The 17,631-nt window shown below is 42.1% G+C and overlaps 2 protein-coding genes across 4 annotated transcripts in view; both read right to left on the minus strand.

The window, feature by feature from the left end:
* Nucleotides 1–4,741, minus strand: part of LOC121922336 (alpha-2-macroglobulin-like) — a 72,826-nt gene extending 68,085 nt beyond the window's left edge. For 2 of the 3 annotated variants that reach the window (XR_006102137.1, XM_042451631.1), the window contains exons 1-3: nucleotides 4,552–4,741; nucleotides 2,035–2,218; nucleotides 619–775 (exon numbers count right to left, since the gene is read on the minus strand). Coding sequence is in view for 2 of the 3 variants with exons in the window: in XM_042451631.1 (XP_042307565.1) it covers nucleotides 619–775; nucleotides 2,035–2,218; nucleotides 4,552–4,730 (520 nt within the window). In the remaining variant the exon portion in view is untranslated. The remainder of the gene's footprint in view (nucleotides 1–618; nucleotides 776–2,034; nucleotides 2,219–4,551) is intronic. The other variant, XM_042451630.1, reaches the window with a different exon arrangement.
* A 3,414-nt stretch (nucleotides 4,742–8,155) lies between these two features.
* The window catches only part of LOC121920608 (ovostatin-like), a 72,754-nt gene continuing 63,278 nt past the window's right edge, over nucleotides 8,156–17,631 (minus strand). The window contains exons 24-29 of the mRNA XM_042447737.1: nucleotides 16,696–17,099; nucleotides 13,860–13,950; nucleotides 12,740–12,808; nucleotides 11,728–11,830; nucleotides 11,373–11,447; nucleotides 8,156–8,384 (exon numbers count right to left, since the gene is read on the minus strand). Of these exons, the coding sequence (XP_042303671.1) occupies nucleotides 11,395–11,447; nucleotides 11,728–11,830; nucleotides 12,740–12,808; nucleotides 13,860–13,950; nucleotides 16,696–17,099 (720 nt within the window). The 3' untranslated portion in view covers nucleotides 8,156–8,384; nucleotides 11,373–11,394. The remainder of the gene's footprint in view (nucleotides 8,385–11,372; nucleotides 11,448–11,727; nucleotides 11,831–12,739; nucleotides 12,809–13,859; nucleotides 13,951–16,695; nucleotides 17,100–17,631) is intronic.

A 17,631-nucleotide genomic window follows, 5' to 3' on the forward strand; every position in this document is an offset into this window, starting at 1 on the left:
CGGCGGCGGTGGCGGCAGGACCGGGCTGGGGCCAGTCCTGCCACCTCCGCGGGCCGCATCCGGCCTGCGGGCCAGGGGTTGCTGACCCTTGGTCTAAGCAGTTTACAACTGTAAGCTAATTGCCCCCAACAATCTGGGTATTCATTTTAGCGACCTCAGAAGGATGGAAGCCTGAGTCAAGCTTGAGCCCTTTTGCTGGTATTGAACTCGCAACCTTGTGGTTTTGAGTGAGTGGCTGCAGTACAGGCATTTAACCACTGCGCCACTAGGGCTCACACAGATTCATCTCACAGGTTTGTCTCACACATATTGTCAGAACCATTCTCATAGACATCAGTCCATACTTTACTTCAGTGATTCTCAAACTTTGGTCCCAGATGTTTTGAAATTCAATTCCTGGAAACCCCAGCCAGCTTGGTCAACAGTCAGGAATTCTGTGAGCTGAAGTTCATAACATCTGGAGAACCAAATATTGGGAACCACTGTCTTACTGGACGGGAAGAGGAAATGACAAAGGAAGAGCCCTCAACCACTGACCTGGGTTTAGCTAGGTTCTGAGGTATCTAAAAAATTTAGGTGGACTCTATCAGGAATTATTTATTTCCTGCACTTGCTTACCTTTCTGTGCAGGCTTGTAGACAGGCTTGTCTGTCTGGACAAAGACCAGGCTCTCACGGTTTTTGACCAGTACTGTTTTTCGGCTTCTGAACTTGTGTGTCAGCCCTTTCACTACAACAGTGAGAAATACTTCTGATGCACTGCTCCATTTGGGAAGCTGGAGAAGGGAAAAGCACGAGGGCAGCAGCACCCTTAGATAGTTTCCATTGATACACAATCACCAGTCATTATTACCAAGGGTTTAAATGTAGTATTGCATTAGCTTAATATCCAGCAAGTCAGGACTGGTGTGAGAATCCCTAAGTATTTTCTACAGCCACAAGGAGATCACAGTTCTTCCACACCAGTCAATTTTTCTACATTGTGTTCACTAGTAGCTGATATACACAGACATCCTGCCTCTGATATTAGAGGTGAGATATAACCATCCTGCCTGGTAGCAGGATCTGTCCCCTATGAAGGTATCAATTCACCATTAAAGCCATCCAGCTTGACCACCATCTTCTGACACTGAGTCCCATTGTTTAACTATGCAATGTATGAAGAAGTATTTCCTTTTGTCTTTCCTGAATCTCATGCCATTCACCTTTGGAAGATGACCCCAAGTTGTAATATTATTATTATGAGACATTCTCTGCTCAGCCATGGAAACTCACTGGGTGACCTTGGGCCAGTCCCACATTCTCAGGTCCAAAACCTGTGATGGGTTCAACTTTGGAGGTTATCCTGTAGCTTTTTAATTCAGCTGACCTCTCTCCAGTTTAAACCTTAATTCGGGAGACATCAGATGGTTTTTGCCATCTAATTTGCTTCCTGAATACAGCCCAGGTCTATCCTCACTTCCAGGAGCACTCAGTCAGCCATTTTCTCAAGCCGGAAAATTCCCGGATCCAAAAAGAGCTGGAGGAGAGGTTCTGGAAGCAGGAATGGACCCGGGATGTATTCGGGCGGCAAATTAGGTGGCAAAAACTGTCTGATAAGATCAGGATGCTGCCTGAATTAAGGTTTAAACCGGATAGAGGTAAACTGAATTAAAACACCATGAGATAAGCTCCTTAGAGTCACCACAAATTGGAAATGACTTGAAGACACCCAACACCAATATCTATAGCAGTGGCAGGAAGGTTGGCGTGTGTGTGTGTGTGTGTGTGTGTGTGTGTGAATTCTTTTTTTTAATCACGTTGAACAAAGAATTTTTTCCCTTTTTACCATAGAATCTGACTATAGACTATAGAACCTGAGAAAGATTTCTTTGTTAATTCTAATAATCAAAGCTTTTAATTTTTATTATGCTTAAATATGCTTTAAAGAAAAGCTCACATGGGGTAACAAATGCATGAGCAAATGTTAATATTTTACATAACAAACACAATGATTGTGTTAAGAATCTGGAAAATGAAAAAGCAAGACACTCACTTGGAAGTGGATGCACCGGAACACATCTTGCTGTGAAACCACGTCTCTGATCAGGCTTCTGTTCTCTGGTCCATATTCCAGTGTGATGCTCAGCATCACAGTCTCGTTCAGGTGGCTCAGGTGGACACAGACCTTCTCTGTAGTCTCTGTGTGGATTAGGAAAGGAACCAGAACCAGGTATTGTCTGGGAAGGAAAGGGGGCACCAGTTAGAGGATTTCATATGTGACGTGAGGGAATTACAATGCATGTGCACAGCCATGTGTATGCGTGTATTAATGATATCTAACATAATCGACCTGAGGTAGTTGTTTTCTTATTCATCCTCTTTAGCATTCTCTTTAGCAGTTTCACTGTTATTTCACACTGAGTGAAAAAAAAGGGAAAAACAACATGGCAAAACAGAAACAGGACTTGTTGCCCCCTGTTTCTTTCCAAGATGCAATCAAAAGAGAGGAATTAATTGTTTGGACACTTACACCATTTTTGTTCTGGGAAAACAGCTTAGATAAGTTTTGGTAGCTCTTCAAAATGGGCAAAATCTGTCCCACAAGATGCAAATGTGTGACAAAATAAGTGCATATGATTTTTCTGTTGGAAACTAACTTCCCCCAGTCCAAATGACTTTCTTTTCAGCTCTTTTATGCGGCTAATGATCTCAGCCTTGATGTCACTTTTAGTATCTCCCTAGTGTTGTGATGTTGTAAGTCTGCTGGATTGTCCCCAAGCCCTTTCCCAGAAAACACAAATATTTTTTAATGTCTCAATGACTCAATGCTAGAAATGTGGAGAATGAGGCCCGGTACACACTGGTACTTTGTGGTGATATTAGGGCTCGATAGGGCTGGGCGTCCAGATGCGCCCAGCCCTAGTGATGTCACAAGTGCACGCACCCATCCACATGGCAGGTGCCAGTCACTTCTTGGCAGAAGTGGCATATGGGGCTGCATCACAGCCTTTATGATGCTGCAAAAAAGGAGCTGCCTAGACCGCCATTTCGCCATCCATGTGTACTGGGCCTGAAAGAGAATTTCATTTAATAGAGCACAATTCTTATTTGAGGCAGCAGTGCCCTCATTTCCCCCTGCTACATCCTGCATGTCTTTCCTTTCCATTTTTATCCATGTCGTTTTGAAATCTCAGTTCCTCAGAAAGCTTCCAGGTTTCTCCTATTTTTCATTCTTGTGAGAATCTAGAGTTGTTTCTTCAACATTTGATTTCAGAAGTTCTCATTCATCTTGATTCTTTTCTAATCATGGCATTTTCTCTGCTCTTTGAAATCTTTCCCCGAAACATGCAGGTTTTACATTTGGCTGTGCTCAATTTTAATATCTCCTGCTATCACAAAATCCAGGATGGCATAAACAGTTTCCCCCCAAAGTTCCAAAGAATTTCATTTCATGGAGAATTGTAGTTCTCAGGCCTCATTCCCACTGTCTTTTAAATTGGATCGTGAATCAGTTTGAACTGGTTCAAATGACCCTGGTTACCGCTTAATCCGAATCACTGAAGCGATGTGTGTGTGTGTGTGTGTGTGCGCTAGACCTATTTAACCTGTGTCTTTTTAATGCTGATTTTTTCCGGTTCTTTTTCAATAAATTGAATTTGCGCAAATGAAAACCACATGCAGATCGGAATCGATTTAAATTTCCTCTTTGGCCAGCTGGGACTGAATCATTTTGAAGTGATTCATTCATGAATGGAAACCACAAGTGGATTATTTTAGAGGGAAAAAGTGGATCGGGCAAAAGTAGTGTGAGAAAATGCGATTGTGGCAAATGTAGTGGGAACCATGCTCCACTGCTGAATTGATCCATTGATTTGGATCGCACAGCGATTTATTTGTAAGTGGGAATGGGGCCATAGTAACAATGAAAGAATAAGAAAAGCTCCTCTCCTTGCACAAGTGTAGCGTAAACCAGATTAAATGCAATCATGGGAAAGACCCTGCTAGTCAGGCCATCGTGGATGGGCAAGCCAGGCTGTTACCTATATAAAAACCCTTTGTAAACATCACCCTTTGGAATACAATTCCAGAATCTCCTGAATTACAATTTAAAAAGGCAGTTTTTTCAAACTAGCTGGTATAAACCAGAACAACATAACTTTTACAGGCTCTGAAGAATGTTCCCTGAAAGCCTGACTACTGCATCACTCAAGGGCAGCCCATCAGAAGGCAATATCTCTAGAAAGCAGACAAGCAGGGAGTGAAGGCAATTACTCTTTCTTCACATCTGCTTCCAACACCTAGCATTCAAAAATACTCCACCTGAAAATGTAGGCTTTACAGTACCAAGTCCTTCCCAAATCTGTCTACTCTTTTAAAAGCTATCTAAAGAAGCAGCCATCACCACTGTATCAGTGTTGCGATGAATTGCATAAGTTAGATATGTGTAGTCGGAATTTCTGGTTTGCAAGGAAAGACTTAAGGCTGCGTTTTAGGGAGAAACCACAAAAACCACCTGTGTGGGAAACAAAGAAGAAAAAGACCCCCTCCCCAACATCAAGCAGCAGCTTACGGTTCTCTGGTAGGTGCTGAGGTGACCCCAGGGAAGAGGAAGAAGAGGAGAAAAAGAAGAGGGCTGAGTCCCCCAGAGGAGTTGCCGTTCTCCATGGTTCTCAGACAACAGCTAGCAAGCGAGTGAGGCAGAGTGAAAGGTGGTGTGGCCCTTTGCACCTTGCACCACCTTGGTCTCATGCACTGCTTGCCAGTCTCTCTTTATACTGGTCCTTTGCAAACAGCTTGCAGGGCAGAATGGGATAAAAGCCAGAGGAGGCAGGGAGAGGATGTTTGCTGGAAAGATGGAGAGAAGCAGAAACTGCTCCAAGCCACACAGACAGCCTTCTACAAAACAGGGACCCTGTCGTATTTATGTATTTATTTGCAATATATATACAGGGATAGCTGACTTGGCCATTTAACAATTACAAATAAAAATCCATCAGTGATATCTTTATTGGCTAACCGAATTGCACAATATACTTGTTGCAAGCTTTTGAAGCTCCATGGGCTTCTTCATCAGGCAAGATGTTACAAATTAAACAGGAGAAAAAAACCCACAATTGGAGATATTAGTTAGATGCCTGCATGTTGTTTCAGTCCTCCTTAGTAAAGATGTTATGATGGGGAGGGTATCTTTTGCAGGCAGGCTCCTCCTCCTTCTGGCCATGCTCCAATAGGGAGATTTTTAAAGTCCAGGAAAGCAGAGGTCCCTGTTGAGATGCAAATGGACTTTAAATTTCCTGGACTTAGAAAATCTCCCTATTGCAACCTAGTCCTGGCTGACTGGAGTAAATGTCCGCCAGAGGACCTGAGCTTATTATATGGGAAGAGGCGATTCCGTAGGTATTGTTATGGTGCATGCCAGGCACTAGTACTTTGTCCCAACATAATAGCATAAGGGTGCAGATATTCAATTTTTATCCACACAGCTGTTCTTCCAGGCACTGTTTCTCCTTCATGGGGCCCTCATGGGATTGCTGAGTAAAATCCTGTGTCAGTAATTTCCCTTCATCCCAATAGTGACCTCAGTGCACCCATAGGCAGTCAGGCACAGACACTCCTTATCCTAAGAGTTCCACAAAACAAAGCTGGGCCTCCCTTCTCCTCTGTCCAAGAACAACACTGCCTGTAAAGCAGTGGCTAAAGGGTGCAGGGAGATCTGCAATGTTCTGAGATAAAGTGAGGTTGCTATGAGGAAAGTGAAGGGATGGGAGAAGTTGAACACCTTGTAGAGTGACAGGACTGGAGAAAACATTTTTTCAGAGTGCATAAACATGGCAACCATGTTAACAGATGGGTAGCAGCTTTGTTTCCATGGGTGATAGCCCATTTTGCCATCCCATAGAATCATAGGTTCCTATTGCTGGAAAATACCACAATCCAATCCAACCCCCTGCTATGCAGAAACGGATGAACAAAGCACCCCTGACAGATAGCCATCTGGCCTCTTTAAAAAAACCCATAGAAGGAGATGCCACCACCCTCTGAGAGAGTCTTCCACTGGCGAACAACTCTTACTCCCAGGAAGTTTTTCCTGATGTTTAGATGCGATCTCTTTTCGTGTTGTTTGCACCCTTTGCTCTGTGTTCTAGACTCTTGGAGCAGCAGAAAACAAGCTTGTTCCACCCTCAATAGGACACCCCTTCAAATACTTAGTCAGGATTATCATATCACCTCTTAACCATCACTTCTCCAGGCTAAACATACTAACAGTTTTGTTAGTTTTGACCCAGCTTTCTAATCTATTAAGATCATTTTGAATTCTAATCCTGTCCTCTGTGACAGCACCTCCTCCTAATTTGGTGTCATCTGCAAATTTGATAAGCATGCCATAATCCAAACCAATGAAAAAGATGTTGAATAGTACTGGATTGGTCATGGGATGAGATTCTCTCTGAAGGCCAGGAATCGGTGTATAGAGAAGGAAATATATTAGAACTGTGCAGTTAGGGCTTGGATCCTGGATTTGCACCTTATTTAATTGGATTAATAATTGATCCAAAATACCTGCAAATACCCATGGCCATTGCCCCTGGAAACCAACCCTTTCTGCAAAGACTAGGTAACAAAAACAAGGTCATCCTCCCCCTTCTTGTTCATGAAGCCTAGATTTAATGCAGCTGTATGTAATCGTGTGTACAGCTGCATAACATCTAGGCTTCTTGGGAAATTTCCTCTCTGATAATGTAGCCTTCACCTGGTCTCTGGATGCATCCCAAGGTATATACTGCAGAACACCAAACAAAAGTGGATGTATTTTGATTGGGGGACCTGTCAACATTGAAAGACTATAATCATTTACTCTCCACTGCTTTCACTTTCCAAACATATCCTTTCCGTGTCCATGTTTGTGAGTCAAAAATAATTATCAGACAGAGAAGGGTCAGAAAAGTCTGTCCCTCCAAATGTTGTTGAGCATAGCCAATGATGCAGGATGATGGGAGTTTCTGTCCAACATTATCTCGATTGCCACATGTTCCCCTTCTCGGTGGTAAAATTATAAATTGCTCCCCTACTAAAATGGTTTGGTTGCACATGAGAATAAATCTTTGGATGGAAAACACATCAGTTCCTGGGCACTACTGAGGTTTCTTCTCTTCTTCAGTACCTGAACCAGTGTCTCCCCATTCATACTCTTCATACTAATGCAGAGTCAAAAGGTATGATTCTTGCTTACTAAATAATGTTAGATCACATCTATAGCATCTGATACTGACAACATAAATACAACGTCTATCTCCCACTATCACTCCAATCAGTGAAGGGATTGTGTAATTCTGATCTCAATTCATCTTTCCTGGGTATGTGTTTTAGTTTTCCTCCACACAGAGCCAGCAGGATCTGCAAATATTGGCACGGATGTCCTAATGTGGCATGGCTAGTCTCTTTCCCACCTTCCCCCAACACTGGATTGAAGGCAACTTTCAAAATATTCCAGATAGAAAGTCAGAATTTTGATTGGTCTCAGCTACCTTACGCCTACACTTTTAATTATTGCATCATACAACTTGTCAAATATTTATCTTTGGTGACTGCTCAGTTTGCCAGCATGCCATTTGCCAACAATTGTCCTGAAAAATTAGGCATAGATTCACTGATGTTTTGTTATTTTGGGATTTCAACAAGTCATCATTTCTCTTTCTTAGGAATGTTTGGGGTTATAAAATGCTAAGTTGCACACGGTCCTTCCTTGTGCTCTACTTTAATGAACAGAAGTAGGAAGATTTAGGAAATGTAGGCTCAATTATTCTCTTTCATAGGAAACTCCTCAAGGGGAAAAATCAGACAGAATAAGATTAAAAAGAGAGAGAGAGAGACCTGTTACAGACTGCCAAAATAAAGCTGCTTTGGGTCTCTTTGGAGGTATGCTGTTTAAATGATGCATGCACCCTAAGAATCCGGAAGCTGCACCAAAGCTGCACTCCAGTGCTTAGGAATGGAGTGTGGCTTTGGCGTGACCTCCGGACTCTTAGGACCCATGCATCATTTAAATAGCATACCTCCAAAGAGACCCAAAGCAGTTTATTTTGGCAGTCTGTAACAGGCCAGAGAGAGAGAGAGAAAAGGGACCGGCTTATATGATTTTCATTTTGAATTAATTAGATAAAAGATAAGGCAGATAACTTTAACAATCAGTGGATTTTATTTCAAAGTAGTGCAATTATCCCAAGTTGCAAAACCTCCAGCTAGAAAGCTGCCCTGAAACAATTCTCCTTGATCTAGTTGCAGAGGTACTACGCCTTAGAATCATAGAATCGTAGAATTGGAAGAGACCACAAGGGCCATCCAACCCCCTGCCATGCCTTGCCATGGCATAACTTTGTCTTAGGCCTTGTATTTCTCCAGAACCTAGGGAAACAAGAAAAATAAAACCGTTATTGTAGTAAAGTGACTGAGTTAAAAGCAACCAATTCCATTCAAGAGGATAAATCTAGGGGTTACTTATAGATGTTCAGGGCACAAACACTGAAATACAGTCCTTGTAATATGAAATACATAACACTTGTTGATTTTAAAGAACTTGCACATGAAGACAGAAATTACAGCTCCCCCACTGAAAGAATACATGAGCAGGGATCCAGTCCTCTCTTGATCAACTACATCTACTTGTATTATTGTCCAAACTGAGCTGTCTCAAGTCCATGATGCTTCTTTGTGTAGGGCCTTGTCACAGCCTTTGTTTTCATTCATCCAGAAATATTTTGCTTGGCTGTGTGATTTTCGTATGCCTCCCAGACTGGAGGAAGATAGAATTAAGAGGACAACTTGGAAAAGCTTCTTTTTCGACTACAATTTCCAGGGTCCCCCAGCCAGCAAGGCCAGTAAATTACAGTTTCCAGTATCTCCTAAGCATTCAAAGACAGTGGCCATTTTTGGCTAGGGGATTCTGGAAATTGTAGCATAAAAAAGGAACTTTCCCAAGTTTTGGTTTAGAACCTGTCTGTCAGAGAAGTAGGAACGAGGCTAGAGCCATCTTCTCCTTGTGAGCTGTGTATCTCACTCCTCATGAAAAATGAAACTAGAGGCTACATTGGTACCAATGGTTTCAAAATCCCCAGTGTATAAGAAAATCTGTGTATGCTCAAGTCCCATTAAATATAATGACATAGCAAAATGGTGTCCCTTATAAAAATGGAAAATCAAGGTTTGATATTTGAAATTTATCCCTTTTTTGAACATTTTCAAACCTTGTATGCTTGAATCCATGTATAAAAAATCTATGTATAAGAAGGGCCGACTGTATCACACTTTAGTGGATTTTTCATTTTGTTTTATTATACCTTTTGTTGTCATTGTTATATTATGGTTGTTGCTACTGCTGTTGAGCTCATCTCCTATTGAAGGCATGCAAAGCAGTGTACAATTTAGCAGTTCCCAATTCCCAATGAAGCCATAGATGTAAATCAGCAAGACAGTGAAAAACATAGTTTAAAATTGTATTAAATCTCATCTTTAGTTATTTAAATTTCTCTATTTAGCTTTCCTGTCCCTGAAGGGGAAGCAGGAAATTATATTATGCCTCTTGCTCCTCTGTGGACAGCAACATTCCCAATGAAGCCATAGATGTTGGTTGTCCCACACAGAGAAGCAAGTCATTCCAGACAAATCCCTGAGGGCTATAAAACACTCAGCAGTTTTTCCCTCCTTACCTCTTCTTACAATTAGCAGTGTAAACCATAAAATTCCATTTGTCTAACAAGGAGGGGTAGCCTGTGGTTATCTTTAGAATGGGATTTCCTCTCCCCTTTTCCTCCCGAAGCCCAATGGAATAATTAAAAATGCCTTGATTGAGAATAACACAATTAAAATGGAGAATATAAAGTTGTTCAGGTGATCCTACTGTAACTGTGTTTGCATACGTACAACCTCATGTGCACACGAATCACGTGTGCATAGATATACTTTCATGATTTGAAGCTACAGTGGATCCTCTGGTGGTGACTGGTAAGGGCCATAAAACACTCAGCAGTCTTTCCCTTCCACAACATCTAGCAAAGGAAGGATGGCCAGTGTTTATCCTTAAAACTGGATTCCTTCTTCTTCCTTACCCCTTCCTCTCCTGCACCTAAGTGAGTAATGCAAATTGCTTTGACTAAGGGGCGAAGTAGACTGCCCCAAAGGAGTGGCTCTGCACCATCCCTTTGAGTCCAGGATCAAGGCTGCGGCAACTGCATGCTGTGGCCCTTATCCAGCATTTTTCTGGGCCGAAAAGAAGTAATAAAATGCCGCTTCTTTTTGCTGCCACGGTACCATTTTTTGGTAGTCCTTTTGCCATGTGGTCAGGTGGATGGTGTGATGCCGGGATACCATCAGGATACCATCAGGGCATGTGTTGTCCAAATGCCATGCCCCCATGCCACCCTGATGCAAGCACTTACTACCCGTTTGTACAGCCTCTGAGACTCATACAATTAAAATGAATGACTGAGGCATTGTTACTTTACTTAAGGGAAAAAAATCCTGAATATCAAACTTTGCACAGAAGTGCTGGCAAAGTTGCAGTGGGACCTTAGTGTCTATGGGGGGTCGATTCTGGACCCCTGCAGATTCAAAAAACTGTGGGACCTCAAGTCCTGTTGTTCCCAATGGCAGAGCATGCACACAGCCATGATGCTATTAGGAACAGTCCCTGTTGTCCTCAATGGCGGTGTGTGCGCTGCCATTAGGGACAACAGGATTTCAGGTAAGCCCCTGTTTTCTCTAATGGTGACATTACTGTGTGCAAGCACTGCCATTGGGACCACAGGATCTGTTCCTAATGGTGGCTCATCTGCATGCATTGGGTACAATGGGGGTTTGCTGTCCACATATGCTTAAATCTAGGATGCTAGGACTAGTGACAGGAGCTCACTCTGCCGTGCAGTGCTTTGGTTTTGAACTGCCAATCTGCTGACCTTGTGGTTGTCAGAGTTAGCATCTTAACTGCTAAGCCACCATGTCTCACATGATGGCCACAACCTTAATGCATATTTTTTATTTCACTCATCTGTTGTCTATATGTCACTTTTGTTGGTATGCTTTTACAAGTGAAAAGAAAGACTGGAACATGAAATCAACTTTCCGTATGTTAATGATGCCATTACCTCCTGTATGCTTTGAACTCTCAGTAATTTAAGGGAAAAGCAAAGGCTTCCAGGCTATCACATCTTTTAAGCAGAAAGATGCTATAATCTTTCTCAGAGTTTATAGGATAGCTCATTTTGACTACCTGAAATATCAAGAAACATATATAATATCAAGAAACATTTGATTACTTGAAATATCAAGAAGCAGGAAACATGATATTGTTAGTCTGGCTTCCACTTCCATGTCTGGTGTGCCTGTTTTCCAACTTACCATGCCAAAAATATCAAGAGACTCAAGAATCTTCTGTACTGCAAGGGAACTTGTATTCAGCAACACCAGTCTCATCTAGAGAAAATAATATACTGTATTATTCATGTAATCCATCTCACAAATGCTGTGGAAAATTAATTAGATTAAACATAATCCTATGTTGAAAAAAAATTGGGAGAGGGGAACGAATGAATTAAATTAAAGTCCCTTTCCCCTTGGAATCAAATTGGAGGTAGCTAGGTTTTTCACCAGTGTACATACTGCCATAATGTACAACACAGAGGGGTAAATTCCAGTCTGTGCCCCTAATCTGGTCTGTCAAAGTCCTGTTACATATGAGTCCTCCAAAACCTACCTGTTTCATAGTAGTCATAAACACGCACTGAAGCTGGCTTGAGATTTGAAACAACAAGATCTTGCACAACTGTGAAACTGAACCTTGTTTCCTTGGAAAAAAGCTAGAAATAAGAATACAGAGGAGTGGTCAGTTTTCTTTCCAAGTGAATAATCCACAAATCAAGCAACAGTTGCTGAGGAAGCCAAAGGGGGGTGGACAGAAACACCAAACAACAAATTGGCAGAAAAAGGCCACAACTTTATTAATTACAGCAAACAAATAAATGAAGAGGGTTGGCCTGAAAGCATAAGGTCTGGATCTGACATCCACCAACCCGTGTTGGTCAATGAACCGAATGCCTGGTCACGACCAGGCCTTGGGACAACAGAGGGGGGAACCAGCTCAAAGTGCCAGCCACCTAGGGAGCCGATTATGCGTATTTGCACATCTTCACCCCTTGTCACTGGGGAACACTGATTCGATGCCGCCTCCGCATTGGTGGCATCACTACATCATCAGCACCCCCAGGTCTGATGAGACTCCCGACCCAGTGCTCCGCAGCACCGGGAACCACACCCAACAGATCCAAGATCTATGTTGCCACCTCCCAAAAGTTGTGACAGTAAAGCGCCCCCTGGGGAGGGAGGGAGCCAGTAGTGGAAATGGTTTTGAGCGCGAGCCGGAAAGGTCCTAAATGGGCCTCTCCACCGAACATTGGCCAGGAGGCATGGGCGGCCTGCCTCTTGGCCGATCCAGTTGCAGGAGCCACCCGCAACCCACCAGTCAGGGGCCACTTCCACTCCCAGGTTCTCCTGGGAGTTGAAGTCCAGGAATTGGCCCCAGCCCATGCGGACAAAGGCAACTTCTGCTCCCAGCGGTTGCTGGGAGTTGGAGTCCAGAAGCGCCCTGCACCACGCAGGCCCACAAGCCGCCTCCTGGGCTCAGAGCGCAGCATGAACCACCCTGCGCTGGCCAAAGTTACTGGGCCGGCCCTGTAAATCGGGCAGCCCCATATACGAGCAATACTTACTTCTTCCAGATAACAAATGACATGGTTTTCTTTAGTTTCCACCTTCATCAGAATCTTGTCATCTTGAAGCTACAAACAAGGAAATAAAGGACAGCTCTTAGCAGCCATTCTAAGCTATAGTGAAGTATGACACCAGTTGCTTTCTAAAGCTTAGTGAGGCCAATGCTTTACAGACTCCACGCAGCAATACCTATTTAATACATGTGGAATTTGCATTAAGGGTGGTTTAGTTTGCTTGTTTGTTTGTTATTTTCCACCTGTTTTCTTATTTTTGCCCTACCTTTAGTTGAAAAAACACTCAAGTTAGCTTTCCAGATTAGAAAAATACATTAAACTCTCCCCCTCCCAAAAGGAAGGAAGGATGGATGGAAGGAAGGAAGATGTTAAAGTAGCAGAACAGAAAAGACAATACTATTGGTAACTATAACAACAAACACAATAATGTTAGTATCCAAAACCTACAAAACAGTGAATATCTTCATTGGCCAACCAAAATGCACGCTTTCAAAGAGCCACTGGCTTACAACGTGTATTTTGTGCAGTTTGGTTGGCCAATAAAAGTATCCCTGTTTTGTGGATTTTGGATGTGATTGTAGAATCATAGAATTGGAAGAGACCACAAGGGCCATCCAGTCCAACCCCCTGCCATGCAGGAACTCTCAGTCAAAGCATCCTCGACAGATGGTCATCCAGCCTCTGTTTTGATTGTACTTTGCTACATGGCCAAGACAGCTATATGTTAAATAATGTTAGTAGTTAAATATTTAGGAAAACAAGAGTTTCACCAAATCAGACCAGTGGCCTATGTAGATCAGGATTCTGTTTCCTAGAATGGCAAACCATGATCAGAATATGAATGCTATAGTTTGACCTGGAGTTATCTTTAACAAAACAAACAAAACTGTCTTTGCCCGATGTTCATAATCCCTTAAATCTGGTGAGAGGCTAGCCATCCCTAGGTGTACAGTTCCTGCTAAATGGCAACAGAGCCAACAATCTTAATTGGTCCTGCTTTCAAATCTAGTTTTTGCACTGCCCCAGAGCTATCTTTTTATGTCCTCATGCCCTGGTATGATCCATTTCACTCCCCGGCACTCCTTTTGCATCAATTATTCTTTACCTTTTGCAAAGAAGACTGGTCAGGTACACATCCTGTGAGCATCTTTACATCAACTATGGCCATGTTGGAGCTATTGCGCTTTCCAGTGTAACTGAAAAGGAAGAAGGAATAAATAAACATGGATTCCTAGACCAAAGCTTTTGCCGGGTACACTGTACCTTCTCCTTATATTGCAAGATTCATTCATTTCCTAAGTATGTTTGGAACTGTTCCCTTGAAACTTTTGTTTTGCACATTGTCTACTTTTTGGAGCTGCGGTACTTGAGTCCACACCCCAAGCTTAATTCTGGTGATTTCGTAAGTCATAAAAATCTCTTCAGGTGCAAAGGTGTTGGCCACTGTTATTCTACATGTACTTTTCTGATAATATCAGACTCTGGGGAGAAACATCAAGGCAAGAAATTTTCCAAAAGTTTGGTAAAATAGAAATGTGAACCAACCTCTTCCTTTGGTTGGGTTGCAAAGGTTCAACACATCCTTTTTATGACAATACTTGTCATGGTGATATACAAATTCTGTACTTCCCAGTGCATTTAGTCATTTGGTAACTCTGTTTTTTGTTTGTTTGTTTTTTTGTTTGATGGGTACTACAACGAGCTTTCTACATTTGGTGGGGTTAGGGGCACAGGACCCTTGCAAAAGTGAGGGGAAAAAAACCCTTGCAAATAAAAACCACTTTTTTATATTCAAGGTAACTTCTCTCCAGGAATCTCTAGTTCCTCCAGCACAGCTCTACAGCCAATATCCAGCAGAGGCTGACCATAGAATTGCACCGGAGGACCTACAAACGCTTAGAGAAATGTTTTCTTTAGGAATCTCTAGGCCCTTCAGTGTGACTCTATCATCAACTACTGGCAGTATCACACTGCAGGACCTAGAGAAACAATATTAATCAAACCTGAAAATGTCAAATATGCACCTGTATCCCTGACACACAGACCCATTTTTTACTTGCAATCATGCAGAGGCCAACTATTTTGCATATGATTCATTTGTTGTTATCCATCTGTCTCTTCTATTCTCTTTTGCTCTGCATAACTGTGCAGTCATTTGCATCAGTCTTTTACTCATTTACATTACCCAAAACTAAATCAAAGGTGACAGTTAGGGGGAAAAATGTGTTGCCCCTTATTTCGTTTCCACATCTAGCTCAAATTGTTGGGAGTATCAATATACAAAGGATACCTCTCCTTTTTGTTACACTTGGGGCAGGGAATCTACTCTCAGTTTTAAAGCCACTTATCCCACAGTGATCCAGGTTGAATGGGAGCCATGGAGGTGTTTGACCCTACTCCTGATAATAGGCGACTCTTCCCCCAGCCATACAGTTTGGGCTGGTGTACCAAATGCGTGGTTTCTTGGACAGAGACAATATTGCCCCAAAAACTAGACAGTAACATGTTGCCCCCTAGAAAGCATACAGAAATCACAAATGAAACAAATGTAATGACTAAATTGTTAAGTGATACTGACCACTACTTGTGGACCCACGATGCGGGTATACCTCTGTTAACAAAGTCTCTGACAAAGAAACTCCTTTTTACAAAGTCTTTTTATACACACTCAGCCCATACCTTTTCCTCCTCATTCTCTATCTAGATGGAAAATGTGGTTTTTTTTAATAGCAGAATCAGCACTGGGAGGATGGTGAAGGAGGGATGGGGAACATAGACTATAAGTATCAAGTTGCTGCAACACATCTGTTGTAAACAATGCAATAAGCCGCCTTGATCATTGTAAGCCGCCTTGATCATATTTATGGAAAGGCGGGGTATAAATAAAAATTATTATTATTATAAAGCTTGAGCTGGGAAAGGATGGGATTCTGTTCTGGCTGATCCTACATAGCTGTGGGTGCCTCCTTGCAACAGGAAAGTTAAATAGCAGCTGCCTCCAGAATCCCTTACTAACCTTGTGTGACTAGTAAAACAGAGAGAAAAGGAGGAAGCAGATACATTTGCTTCCCCAGCTCCCTGCAGCTTGGAAACCAAGAGCAACATAGATGTTTAGCCATAAAATGGAAATCATAAATGGAGGCTAGCGAAATCACCATAATAAAAAAAATCCTGAATGCATGTCAGAAGAAGCCTTGAAGTGTTCTCTAGAAGGTTTGGTATGTTTTTGTTTTCTTATGCAAGGCTTACCTGACCTGGTTGTTTCATTTCACATATGCAAATTGTTCGGGATAAAACATTTTCTGAAAATTGTTGAAGTACTCTCCTTTTTTTGTGATGTGGGAATCTATTCCTATGCTACATCTGCCTCGGATACTATTTATTCCATTAAAGAATGCCCAGGAATATATCTATTTTGATAACTGAGATATACCTATATCTGGAAAAACACAAAGGAAAGCATCCAGCCACATGATTATTCTGCTTCCTCGCCCCAAGACTCTTTGGAACCAGCTTTGGAAAGATTATCTTACCTCTAGAAAAAAAAAACTCTGCTGGGTACATTACTAATTGATATGTGGTTTCAAGTCACATATCATCGTCATTGATGACAACCTGGTAATTTGACAGCAAGCTTGTAGTCATAAACTGCAGTACAGATACCATTTAAGAGCCTCAGTGCCACAAGGGGGAACAACATACATGACTACTGGACTATGGTGCTTTGTGGTAACAGGAATGTCTGGGATGCATGTTAAGGCATAACTCCTTATTCCCCATGCTTCATTAGCATTTGCATTCTTACAGGTACCCAGAAGATAGATTTCAAATTAATGATTTGCACATCCCAGATGCTTCAGCACTGTTATCTGTTTGAGCTGTTCACACACAGAGACAGCAGCCATTTTGAGCCTATCCACTGCTTGATACATCAGAGATACCTGGCTGTGATGGTAATGGTAAACTTTTTCTGGAAGTTGTCTGAACAAGAGGCATTTGCAGTCTGCACAGAGAGGAAAAACCCAGAAGATTTCTGGGGAAGGATGATGTTGTATCTCAGAGTTGTCTGGGGGGAAAAGGAGGAAAATAAACATGTAGTTGAAAAACAAGATGAGTCAATATTGTCTCCAAGGTCTGTTTCAAAGACTGATATCTCCTGAAAAGACTTTAAAGATGTTTTATGAGGTGCAGAGCACATGTGTCTTGCTAAGTGATTTCCAAACTCTGGTCCTCTGGGTGTTTTGGACTTAGCTCCCAGAAGCCTCAGCCATCTTGGTAAATGGCCTGGGATTCTGGGAACTGAAGCCCAAAATACTTGGAAGGCTAGAGTCTGGGAATCAGTAAGCTAATATATTTTGCAGGGTTGTAAAAGTAGAAAAAACCCTTTGATCAGAGATGATTATGGGGCAAAAGAAAGATGCATTTCCACCAACTGATAACTTTGATGCAAAACTGAGCCAGAACTCAGGTTGCTGGTTCTATGAGTCTCCCCCCCCCCCCCATTTGCATTGATTTAATTAAGGCTTTGAAACTTCCTATTACCCTTGAATGCATCTATGGCCATTACTAAATGGAGTTGTTGTATAACTATAACAACTATAACTATAACAATATAACTATATCTAAAGTTATATGACAGCCCTGGGTACTCACTGAAAAGCATTTGTAAACCAATCCATATGGTACCCCACTGAAAAGCAACTTCAAGGGTTCACTGGAAATACAATCTAAATGGGGGCGAATACTCAGCCTTTCTCCTGTGCCTGCTAAAAATTCATTCCCTACTCCAGTTGCTTTTTGCCTATAGAGTTCCAGTCTCATGACTGCAAGACAAAGGCCAAGAACCTTAGTGGAATGGGAGACAACCTCAGAAAAAA

Source organism: Sceloporus undulatus, chromosome 2 (genome assembly GCF_019175285.1).
Source record: "Sceloporus undulatus isolate JIND9_A2432 ecotype Alabama chromosome 2, SceUnd_v1.1, whole genome shotgun sequence".
NCBI classification, from domain to species: Eukaryota; Metazoa; Chordata; class Lepidosauria; order Squamata; family Phrynosomatidae; genus Sceloporus; species Sceloporus undulatus.